This window comes from Pongo pygmaeus, chromosome 19 (assembly GCF_028885625.2).
Source record: "Pongo pygmaeus isolate AG05252 chromosome 19, NHGRI_mPonPyg2-v2.0_pri, whole genome shotgun sequence".
NCBI lineage: Eukaryota > Metazoa > Chordata > Mammalia > Primates > Hominidae > Pongo > Pongo pygmaeus.
In genome coordinates, this window is record NC_072392.2 from 16932226 (window position 1) to 16945017 (window position 12792).

Sequence of the window (12792 nt, forward strand, 5' to 3'; positions counted from 1 at the left end):
TTGAGACTGACGAGTTTCCTCATCTATTTATTTTTTAAAAAACAGTAATAACAGTACTTGATTCACAGAGTTGTTAACATTGAGATGATGCATGTGGACTGTTCTGCCAGTTTTCTGGTATCCCATGGTGAGTGCCGTAGCTACGGTGAGCATTGTGTGTTATAATCACAGGAAGTAGGAGATGGGAAAGCAGGGGCCACGACAGGAGGCCAATCTAGAGAGGTTCGTGGGTTACAGGAAGAAGACAGATAAGGCTATAGCATGAAGCATATTAGTGCGAGGAAGGATTTAAGGTGCGGAGGCCAGATCTGAAAGTAATGAAACAGCTCCAGTGCAACTGTTTCATAACTGGTTCTCTTTGATTCTTCTAGAAAGCCATGTCCTGCCACCGCAGCCAGCTCCTCTGGTTCCGCCGCCTCTACATTATCTTCTCCCGGTACATGAGAATCAACTCACTGAGCTTCCTCTGAAGCCTTGAAAGGTTTTCAGATCCAAGGAACAAAGGGGAAAATAGACAAAGGAGTGCAGGGGACCTGGCCTGGCACTGGCTTATTTGCCTGAGCTCAAGGAGATCCCCGCTGGAGCAGCCTCTGCAAAAGGGAGCCCATGTAGGCCAGGGGCTGTCCAAACTCCAGCTTCTTCTCCTGGGAAAAAACCCAAAGAACCAAAAACAAACCACCCCAAGGATAATAATAGCTACACTGCTAGCTTCTCAAGTTCTTGTGAAAAACAATTTACATAATGACACAGTATAAGTGGAACACCTAGCCCAGTGCCTGGGCAGGTCCCTATTATCATAAATGAACGTAAAAGTGCTCTAAAAACACTCCACAGATGTGACTTTCACATTGTTTCCAAAGCAGGTTCACCAAAAACACAAAATGCAACAGTGTGTGTTGAATTGGTTCAATCATAATTCCTTTTATTTTTCTTTTATCAGAATGCGGGTCTAGGAAAAACTTGCTCTATTTAACAGGACAGCTGTGATTGAAGCATCCAAGTACAGGTCACTGGGGTGGGCACTGTTTTATACACAGACGATTTCAAGAACTCTGCCTCAAAGAGCTTACGATCAAATATGTCAGTTCTCAGTCTTTTTGGAGAAGTAGGAAATAGGAAGATAAATCTGAGATTTAAAAAAACACAAAACATTCAAGAACCTGATGTCTTAAAATTGTCCTACAAACAAAAGCTCTCTGAAAGCTCTGGCTTGGAAACTACTCTCAGAATCCAGCTAACGCTCCAGGGAAGTGGCCTGAGGCAGGGAAGCTAAGTGGTGAAGAGCACAGGCTGGTAGCCCTGCGATTGAAGCCAGAATGACCAGCTGTGTAACCAAAGGCAAGGTGCTGAACCTTTCTCTGCCTCAATTCTCTTATCTGCAAAATGGGAAATAATAACGATCCCAACCTCAGAGAACTGAACAAGATAATACATGAAGGTGCATATCAAAGAGTCTCGCATGCTCTGCTGGGTAAGTATGCCCTCCACCTGCCACAGGAAACACTGAATAGCTCCATAGCTGCAGGTTAGAGACCTGCTTGTTCAGACACTCCACCTCAACTTGCCCTCCTTTGCTTAGTGTCACCATTATCTTGAATGCCTCCTAGGGGCCACATAAGACTAATAGAGCTATTAGGCTCTGAAGCCGGAATCAAAAATGCAAATCTGGTTATGTGATTTGTTTACTTAAACTTTGTCAATAGCTCCTAATAGCCTTCATGTGAAAATGTGACCAGAAGCACGTTACTAACACTGGCTAGAGTGCAGTAGGAGAGTGGGGTAGGACAGGCTGACCTCTGCCCTGTTACTAGGAAGACAGACACTGACCCAGCCTTTCTGAACAGCAACTCTGCTAAGAGCTTTTAAAATATGCATATTCTATGACCTCAGGAATACTTAGAAAATCAAAATTATATACACACTGGCTGGGCGCAGTGGCTCACACCTGTAATCCCAGCAGTTTGGGAGGTCAAGGAGGGTGGATCACTTGAGGCCAGGAGTTCAAGACAAGCCTGGCCAATGTGGCAAAACCCTGTGTCTACTAAAAATACAAAAATTAGCCAGGCATGGTGCCGCAGGCCTGTGGTCCCAGCTACTCGGAAGGCTGAGGCACAAGAATTGCTTGAACCCAGAAGGCGGAGGCTGCAGTGAGCTGAGATCACGCCACTGCACTCCAGCCTGGGCGACAGAGCTCTGTCTCCAAAAAAACAACAACAATTATACACACAAAGATTATCATTGTATTATTTATAATAGCAAAACTGGAAAAATCCAGTGATGCAATTGTGTTTTGTAACAAGGAAGAACGTTCACACTGTATTAAATTTTTAAAAAGCGGGTTAGGAATAGCACAACCCCATTTTTGTTGAATAAATATATACACAAGTATATAAATAAATACATATATATCAAAAGATATATATCCAAAAGATAAATACTAGCTGGCAAGGTAATCTTTCAACAATGAACATTTATAATTGTAAAGGACTTTGTTGTTGTTGTTTATGGATCATTTGGATGTGAGAATTTTGATATCATGTCAAGTTTTTTAAAAAGTGTGTTTATAGGCCCGGCCGCGGTGGCTCACGCCTGTAATCCCAGCACTTTGGGAGGCTGAGGCGGGCAGATCACAAGGTCAAGAGATCGAGACCATCCTGGCCAACATGGTGAAACCTCGTCTCTACTAAAAATACAAAAATTAGCCAGGCATGGTGGCGGGCACCTGTAGTCCCAGCTACTCAGGCGGCTGAGGCAGGCGAATTGCTTGAACCTGGGAGGCGGAGATTGCAGTGAGCAGAGGTCGCGCCACAGCACTCCAGCCTGACAACAGAGCGAGACTCCATCTAAAAAAAAAAAAAAAAGTGTGTATAGGCCAGGTGCAGTGGCTCACACCTGTAATCCCAGCACTTCAGGAGGCTGATGCAGGAGGATTACTTGAGCTCAGGAGTTTGAAACCAGCCTGGGCAACATAGTAAGACCCCATCTTTTCAAAAAATTTTAAAATTACCCACGCTTGGTGGTATGTATGTATAGTCCCAGCTACTCGGGAGGCTGAAGTGAGAAGATCACTTGTGCCCAGGAGGTTGAGGCTGCAGTGAGCCATGATCATACCACTGCACTCCAGCCTACGCCACAGAATGAGACCCTGTCTCAAAAAAAAAAAAAAATATATATATATATATATATACACACACACACATATATATGTAAATCTTAGAGGTTAGAAAGATGAACAAAATTATCAATATTTGCTTCTGGATGGTGAGACTTAAAACATTTCCTGCCTCTTTTGTTTTACTGTACATTCTAACTTTTTTGAAATAATTAAGTAGAAGTCGGCCAGCGCGGTGGCTCACGCCTATAATCCCAGCTACTTGGGAGGCTGAGGCACAATTGCTTGAACCCGGGAGGCGGAGGTTGCAGTGAGTCAAGATCACACCACTGCACTCCAGCCTCGGCGATACAGGAGACTCCGTCTCAAAAAAAATAAAATAAAATAAAAATAAATAAGATTTAAAAAATAAAAAAAAGAAGGTTGCTGCATCTGAGACTGCAGATTCTACTCTGGGTTCTGGAAAGAGGACAGACCAGAACTAGGCTCTCCTTGGTACCAGCAGAGAGCCAAGGGACTGCAGCACAGGAGGGAAGGAAGCCCCTGGAGGCCAGTTAGGGCAGCCACTAGCAGTGCCTTCGTGAGAAAAGTACCCTCCAGATTCAATGCAGCCCTGGGGACACTTGTCCTGGCAAGAAAAGAGTGTCCTTGTGCAAATTATCAACAAGTAGTCTTTCCTGCCTGCAAACACACTCCCTCCCCAGGGACAGCCACAAACAGCCTTGTAGAAGGAGTAGAGACTTAAGCATCCACTTAGCCAGATGCTCTTGTTTGGTTAACAACCTGCAAAACTAGGCAGCAGTAGCCCCAAAGCCTGGAGCAAAAATCAGAATTTCATGGTTCCTTGAAGGAACACCAAAAAAAAAAAAAAAAAAAAGAAAAAGAAAGAGAAGAGAATCCTCTCCTCCAACTGCCCAAGTAGAAAGGATCTCAGTGAACTAAGAATCCTCTGGGAGGGGCAGCATCCACTTGCTCAGAGACCTGGAGAGCAAACAGGCCAGGGTGGGTGTGCTGAAGTCAGGAAAGGGTCACCCCTTGTCAGAGAGACCTGCAAACAATCCCCCACCCACCCTATCCTCGGCAAGGGCTGATGGTTTGCCAGTTCTCACCTCAGTCCAGAGAGCAGAAACTGCCATTTTCAACCACTCCCCGCTTGGCCACTACTCAGCAGCCCTGACTCATTAAGAAAACACAAAAATCGAGAGCAACCAGACACAATACAAAAGGGGAACCCTCACCTGAGGAGGCTCAGAGGGAGGGGAATAGGGCAGATCTCACTGAAGTAGCAATTAAATGGAAGAGACTTTATCAGAAACAGTAGTGAAAGCCCAGGCACTGACGCAGACGAAAAAGCACACTTCTCCGTGGTGACCAAATTAGTAATGTGGAATATCGAGTAGAAGATATATTGCAGAACAAAGAGGTTAAAAAGCCAAGAAATGGAAATAAGGGTGGGAAAGAGATTTGAAAACACATTAAGGAGAGCCAACGTGAATAATGGAAGTTCCAGAAGGAGCAAAAGCAGGAGGGTAATAAAGGAGAACTTCCGTAATCTGAAGGAGACTGAGTACACTGAAAGAGCCCACCAAATCCTAGGCAACTTTGATTTTTAAAACAGATGCACAAATATGCTGTGAAATTCCTAAATTCCCAGTGAGAAGGAGGAGATTAAAGTATTCAAAAGGTCTCCTCTTGGGGCCAGCCACCGTGGCTCACACCTGTAATCCTAGCACTTTGGGAGGCTGAGACTGGCAGATCACTTGAGGTCAGGAGTTCGAGACCATCCTGGCCAACATGGCGAAACCCTGTCTCTACTAAAAATACAAAAATTAGCCAGGCGTGGTGGCGCATGCCTGTAATCCCAGCTACTTGGGAGGCTGAGGCAGGAGAATCACTTGAACCCAGGAGGCAGAAGTTGCAGTGAGCCAAGATTGTGCCATTGCACTCCAGTCTGGGCTACAGAGTGAGACTCTGTTTCAAAAAAAAAAAAAAAACCAGGCCGGGCATGGTGGCTCATGCTTGTAATCCCAGCACTTTGGGAGGCTGAGGCGGGTGGATCATGAAGTGAAGAGATCAAGACCATCCTGGCCAACATGGTGAAACCCCGTCTCTACTAAAAGTACAAAAAATTAGCTGGGCATGGTGGTGCGCGCCTGTACTCCCAGCTACTCTGGAGGCTGAGGCATGAGAATCGCTTGAACCCAGGAGACAGAGGTTGCAGTGAGCCGAGATTGCGCCACTGCACTCCGGCCTGGCAACAGAGCGAGACTTCATTAAAAAAAAAAAGGTGTCCTCTGCGGCCAAGGGGAGGCTGGGCTGGGGGTAAAGCCGCATGGGGCAGGGTGACAAATAGACAACTGATGGGCTGCAGTCTGGATTGTGAGGAACTAACTGAAAGGTATACAGTTCCAGGGCTGAAACTGAAAAGCATGGGATCTCAATTAACAAAGAGGAAAGCAGGACACGAAGAGAAACTTAAAAGACTGCAAAAGTAAGAAAAAGGAAAATAGTATAAAATGTAATAAATATAATAGAAGTAATACAAAAAGAATAAAATCAGAGCTACTTCAAAAAATATGAACAGGCTGAATTTCCGGACCAAAACAGACTGTCAAATCAATGTGTTAGAAAACAAAATCTAGCTACATCTAAAAGTAACAAAGGCTAAAAATAAAAGGATGAACCATATACCATATAGCAGGAGAACAAAAAGAAAGAAGAGCAACACCAGAAATCCAGGCCAAACCCAATATGACACCAAGAAGCATTAAACTGGACAAAGATGAGTATGTTAACAGGTTCACTCCATGAGATGATAGGCACCCAACATCACAGTAGCCAGATACATAAAACAAAACCTCCCAGACATACAAGACCTTTATTAAAAGACAAAAACAAACAAGACACCACAATAATAGTAGGAGGCCTCAGTATTCTTCCAGAATTTTGAAAAATCGAGTTGACAAAAAATAATAACATCAAACATTGGAATAAAGCAAACATTCACTTATGTGATAGAATGTTTACAAAAGTTAACTGTTTATTGGCCACTGATAAATCCATTTATTTATTTATTTATTTGAGACCGGGTCTTGTTTTGTCACCCAGGCTTGGAATGCAGTGGTGTGATCACAGCTCACTGCAGCCTCAAATTCCTGGGCTCGAGGAACCCTCTGCTTCAGCCTCCCAAGTAGCTGGGACTACAGGCGTGTGCCACCACCCCTGGTTTTCTGTGGGTTTTGTTTGTTTGTTTGTTTGAAACGGAGTCTCACTCTGTCACACAGGCTGGAGTGCAGTGGTGTGATTTTGACTCACTGTCCGCCTCCCGGGTTCAAGCGATTCTCCTGCCTCAGCCTCCCGAGTAGCTGGGATTACAGATGTGCGCCACCACGCCCAGCTAATTTTTGTATTTTCAGTAGAGACAGGATTTTACCACGTTGGCCAGGCTGGTCTCAAACTCCTGTCCTCAGGTGATCTGCCCGCCTCGGCCTCCGAAAGTGCTGGGATTACAGGCATGAGCCACCACGTCCTGCCGTTCTTTTTGTTGTTGTTGTTTGTTTGTTTGTTTTTAATGAGATGAGGTGTCGCTATGTTGACCACTTTGGCCTCCCAAAACGTTGGGATTGCAGGCATAAGCCACTGCACCCAGCAGAGAAATCCCTAATAAGTTCCCTAATGTAGAGATTTAACAGACCACATTCTTTGATCATAATTAAATAACATGCAAGTAAATAATAAAATTACTAAAGAGGGGGATAAACAACACTACTCAGAAATCAAGAAGCCCCTTCCTAAATAACCCCTAGATCAAAGAGGAAATAAAAATTGGTATTATGAATTATCTAGAAAGTAATAAAAATTAACACTTGATGTGGGATCTGTATTTAGGTAATTTGTAGTCTTAAATGCTTAATTTTTTAAAAGATTGAAAATAAGTGAACTACATGATTCAATTTGAGAAAATCAGAAATAGAAACCAATAGCAAGAGGGACTTAACAGAGATATAAGATTAGATTAAATAAGTGAAACCAAAAAATAGTGGAAAGAATAAGTTTTCTTTGAAAAATGAAATAAGCCAATACACTGCAAGTCTAATTAAGGAAAAGAGAAAACAAAAGTGCAGTTATTGGGAACAGATGGATATATAACCACAAAAGTGAAAAAGGCTGAAAAAAATTATAAAATATTATATGGCTTGTGGTCAGGAGTTCGAGACCAGCCTAGGCAATATAGTGAACTAAAAATACAAAAATTACCCAGGAAGGTTGAGGTGAGAGGATGGCTTGAGCCTGGGAGGCAGAGGTTGCATTTTGCCATTGCACTCCAGCCTGGGTGACAGAACCAGACCCTGTCTCAAAAAAATAATAAAAAATAAGTGTTGGTGAGGATGTGAAGAAATTGGAACCCTCATACATTGTTGGTGGGAATGTAAATGATACAGCTGCTATGGAAAACAGTCTGATGTTTCCTTAGTAATTTTAACAAGGATTTACCACATGACCCAGCAGCTCCACTCCTAGGTACATTTCCCGTAGAATGGAAAACATTCAGACAAAACCTTGTAAATGAGTATTCATAGCAATATTATTCATAATAGCCTCAAAGTAGAAACAACTCAAATGTCTATCAACTGGTGAATAAACAAAATGTGGCATTTTATTATTCAGCCATAAAAAGGAACAAAGTCCTGGCCGGGCATGGTGGCTCACGCCTGTAATTCCAACACCTTGGGAGGCCAACACGGGCGGATCACAAGGTCAGGAGTTCAAGACCAGCCGGGCCAATATGGTGAAACCCCATCTCTACTAAAACTAGAAAAAAATTAGCTGGGCGTGGTGGCACATGCCTGTAATCCCAGCTACTTGGGAGGCTGAGGCAGGAGAATTGCTTGAACCTGGGAGGCGGAGGTTGCAGTGAACCGAGATTGCACCATTGTACCCCAGCCTGGGCAACAGAGTGAGACTCTGTCACAAAAAAAAAAAAAAAAAAAAAAAAAAAGGAACAAAGTCTTGATGCATGCTACAAGGCAAATGAACTTCAACAGCATTATGCTAAGTGAGAGAAGCCAGACACAAAAGGTCACCTATGTAGGATTCCACTTCCATGAAACGTTTAAAATAGGCACATTTTGAGATGGAAAGCAGATTAGTAGTTGCCAGAGGCTAGAGGAAGTGGGGATGGGGAGTGGCTGCTAATGGTACAGGGTTTCTTCCTTTTTTAAAAACAATTTTATATATTAAAAATATTTTTAACATAGGGTCCTGCCTTGTCACCCAGGCTGGAGTACAGTGGTGTGATCATAGTTCACTGTAACCTAGAACTCCTAGGCTCAAATGATCCTCCTGTCTCAGCCTCCCAAGTAGCCAGGACTACAGGGATGTGCCATCACACCTGGCTAATTTTGTTTTTTAAGAGGCTGGGTTTCACTATGTTGGTCATGAACTCAAAAACACTGAATACTAAAGTATACTAACAAACACTGAATTGTACATGTTAAAGGGGTGAATTTTATGTTATTCAAACTGTATCTCAATTCAAAAATTCACGTGAAAATAAGATTGCATTAAAATATTCTAGTTCACTATAAAAGATATACACACGCTAAATTTGATGATCATGCCGGGCACAGTGGCTCACACCTGTAATCCCAGCACTTTGGGAGACTGAGGCAGGCGGATTACAGGGTCAGGAAATCGAGACCATCCTGGCTAACACAGTGAAACCCCGTCTCTACTAAAAATACAAAAAATTAGCCAGGGTGGTTGCAGGCGCCTGTAGTCCCAGCTACTTGGGAGGCTGAGACAGGAGAATGGCGTGAACCCGGGAGGCAGAGCTTGCAGTGAGCCGAGATTGCCACTGCACTCCAGCCTGGGAGACAGAGCGAGACTCCATCTCAAAAAAAAAGAAAAAAAAAATCCGATGATCGCTTTCTGCATCTAGTGATACTCACCTAACACACTAGCCCATTAAACACAAATACTACAGAATACAACATTTGTTGTTATTTTGACCAACTTTTAGTGCTTCCTGTTTTTGTTTTAACAGTTTTTAAAAGATAAAACAAGAATTAATGCAGAACATAAAATAAGAATTGAATAAATGGAGAGTTGTGCCATGTTCCTTGATAGAGATTTAAAAATCCTCATACAGTTCATATATAAATTTAATACTACCTATAGCATCTATAAATTCCAATATAGAAATTTAAATATTTACATATGTATTTATATATGTATATTTATTCACATTCGTACAATGTTAATATATAAATTTAATGTAATTCTAGTCAGAATATCAATGGATTATCTTTGGGATTTGAATTAAATTATTTTAAAAATATATTAGAAAAGAAAATGTCCAAGTATCGCCAAAATATAAACATCAAAAAGGACAGTGATGTGAGGCCTGCTTTCTATATATTAAAACTTAGGCCAGGTGTGGTGGCTCATGCCTGTAATCCTAGTACTTTGGGAGGCTGAGGCAGGCGGCTCACGAGGTCAAGAGTTCGAGACAGCCTGGCCAACATGGTGAAACCCCGTCTCTACTAAGAATACAAAAATTAGCCGGGCATGGTGGCACGTGCCTGTAATCCCAGCTACTCGGGAGGCTGAGGCAGGAGACTTGCTTGAACCCGGGAGGCAGAAGTTGCAGTGAGCCTAGTTCGCACCACTGCACTCCAGCCTGGGCAACAGAGCAAGACTCTGTCTTGAAAAAAAAAACCAGCAACGATCCCATGCAAAAGGACGACAAATAGCATAAGACAGCTAAGGATAAACCGAACCCTACAGCGTGCTGTTCATACTGTTTCCATAAAGAGAACAGCATAAAACTTGAAGAGCGGGAAAGAACAAATGCATTGGTGAGCCATATTACCTTCCTGGATGATAAAGCAGTACTGTGCAGAAGTCTGTTCTCCCTGAATTAATTTATAAATGCAATATAATTGCAACCAAAATCCAAACATGCTTTCATTGCATGATATTTGACTCACTAATTCTAAAATTCATCTGCAGGACACAGTGCACAAAAACAGAATAATATGGCCGAGCACGGTGGCTCACGCCTGTAATCCCAGCACTTTGGGTGGCCTGAGGCTGACGGATCACCTGAGGTCGGGAATTCAAGACCAGCCTGGCCAACATGGTGAAAACCTGTCTCTACTAAAATACAAAAATTAGCTGTACATGGTGGCCACGCCTGTAATCCCAGTTACTCAGGAGGCTGAGGTAGGAGAACCGCTTGAACCTGGGAGGAGAATCGCTTGAACCTGGGAGGAGAATCGCTTGAACCTGGGAGGCGGAGGTTGCAGTGAGCCAAGATCGCACCACTGCACTCCAGCCTGGGCGGCAGAGTGAGACTCCTTCCCCACCCCCCACCCCACAAAAAAAGTGTAATATGGCAGGATTTACCCTATTAGATTGTTTAAGGCACATTATAAAGCTTGGGGATTTAAAATAAATTGTTATTTGTGGAACTACAAAAAAATAGATGAAAAGAACAAATAAGAGTACTTAAAAACCCTGATTAGTATATGTAACATTTTAAATAAATGAAGAATGGATGGATTCATCAATAAAGTGTTGAGCCACCAGTTATCCAATGTGAGGATACCATTCACAAAATTTAGAGGAAGAAAAAAAAAAACTCACACACAAATCCAGGTAGATCAAAGAACTATATGTTTAAAAAACAAATAGCCGGGCGTGGTGGCTCACACCTGTAATCCCAGCACTTTGGGAGGCTGAGGTGGGTGGATCATAAGGTCAGGAGTTTGAGACCAGCCTGGCCAGCATGATGAAACCCTGTCTCTACTAAAAATACAAAAAATTAGCCGGGCATGGTGGCACGTGCCTGTAGTCCCACCTACTCAGGAGGTTGAGGCAGGAGAATTGCTTGAATCCAGCAGGTGGAGGTTACAGTGAGCTGAGATCGCACCACTGCACTCTAGACTGGGCGATACAGCGAGACTCCATCTTAAACAAACAAACAAAACCAATAAACAAAAGTCAGTAAAAGTAGTAGAAGAAAATAGAAGTAAATATGTTTATAAGCTTGGGTAAGGAATAATTTTTATTTTTATTTTTTTTGAGACAGGGTCTTGCTCTGTATCCTAGGCTGGAGTCCAGTGGCTTGATCACAGCTCACTGCAGCCTTGAATTCCTTGGCTCTAGCTATCATCCCACTTCAGCCTCCCGCATAGCTAGGACTCAGCCACGTGCCACGCTAAGCTAATTTTTTATTTATTTTTAAAATTAATTAACTTTTTTTTTTTTGAGACAGAGTTTCGCTCTTGTTGCCCAGGCTGGAGTGCAATGGTGCAATCTTGGCTCGCTGCACCCTCTGCCTCTCGGGTTCAAGCGATTCTCCTGCCTCAGCCTCTCGAGTAGCTGTGATTACAGGCATGCACCACCATGCCAGGCTAATTTTGTATTTTTAGTAGAGACGGGGTTTCTCTGTGTTGGTCAGGCTGGTCTCGAACTCCCGACCTCAGGTGATCCACCCGCCTCAGCTTCCCAAAGTGCTGGGATTACAGGTGTGAGTCATTGCGCTGCTAAGCTAATTTTTTTTTTTTTTTTTTGAGACAGAGTGTCACTCTGTTGCCCAGGCTGGAGTGCAGTGGCAGGATCTCGGCTCACTGCAAGCTCTGCTTCCTGGGTTCACGCCATTCTCCTGCCTCAGCTTCCCTAGTAGCTGGAATTATAGGAGCCTGCCACCACTCCCGGCTAATTTTTTTGTATTTTTAGTAGAGACAGGATTTCACCATGTTAGCCAGGATGGTCTCGATCTCCTGACTTCGTGATCCGCCCGACTCGGCCTCCCAAAGTGCTGGGATTACAGGCATGAGCAACCGCACCTGGCCCTGCTAAGCTAATTTTTTAAATTTTTTTGCAAATATGAGGTCTCCCCGTGTTGCCCAGTTTGGTCTCAAACTCCTGGCCTCCAGTGGTCTTCCTCATTTGGTCTCCCAAAGTGCTGGGATTACAGGTGTGAGCCATCACACCTAGTCCCAGAAAGATATTCTCAAAAAAGAAATAAATCACAGCCAGCTGCGGTGGCTCACGCCTGTAATCCCAGCACTTTGGGAGGCCAAGGCAGGTGGATCACAAGGTCAGGAGTTCAAGACCAGCCTGACCAACATGGTGAAACCCTGTTTCTACTAAAAATACAAAAATTAGCTGGGCGTGGTGGCGCACACCTGTAATCCCAGCTACTCAGGAGGCTGAGGCAGGAGAATCGCTTGAACCCGGGAGGCAAAGGTTGCAATGAGCCGAGATCATGCCATTGCTCTCCAGCCTGGGCAACAGAGACAGACTCCAACTCAAAAAAAAAAAAAAAGAAAAAGAAATAAGAAATAAATCACAAAAAACCCAGAAAACCCAAGTCAGAGAGCCATTAAGACAAAAAAAAAAAAAAAAAAAGACTAATAAATTTGACTCCATCAAAAATTAAAACTCAGCCAGGTGTGGTGGCTCACGCCTGTAATCCCAGCACTTTGAGAGGCCGAGGTGGGTGGATCACGAGTTCAGGAGTTGGAGACCAGCATGGCCAACATAGTAAAATTCCATCTCTACCAAAAATACAAAAAAATTGGCTGGGCGTGGTGGTGGGTGCCTGTAATCCCAGCTACTTGGGAGGCTGAGGCAGGAGAATTGCTTGAACTAGGGAGGCAGAGGTTTCA

At 43.5% G+C, this 12792-nt stretch overlaps 1 protein-coding gene across 4 annotated transcripts in view; it reads left to right on the top strand.

Annotated features, from left to right (window-relative positions):
- PIGL (phosphatidylinositol glycan anchor biosynthesis class L) overlaps positions 1-12792 on the top strand; it is a 134591-nt gene that overhangs the window by 107828 nt on the left and 13971 nt on the right. For 2 of the 4 annotated variants that reach the window (XR_010124707.1, XR_010124706.1), the window contains exon 7: positions 372-1471. The exons of 1 other annotated variant lie outside the window; for it this stretch is intronic. Coding sequence is in view for 1 of the 3 variants with exons in the window: in XM_054456647.2 (XP_054312622.1) it covers positions 372-470 (99 nt within the window). In the remaining 2 variants the exon portion in view is untranslated. Of the gene's footprint in view, positions 1-371; positions 2488-12792 lie in introns of those variants that run through there. One more of the 4 variants, XM_054456647.2, reaches the window with a different exon arrangement.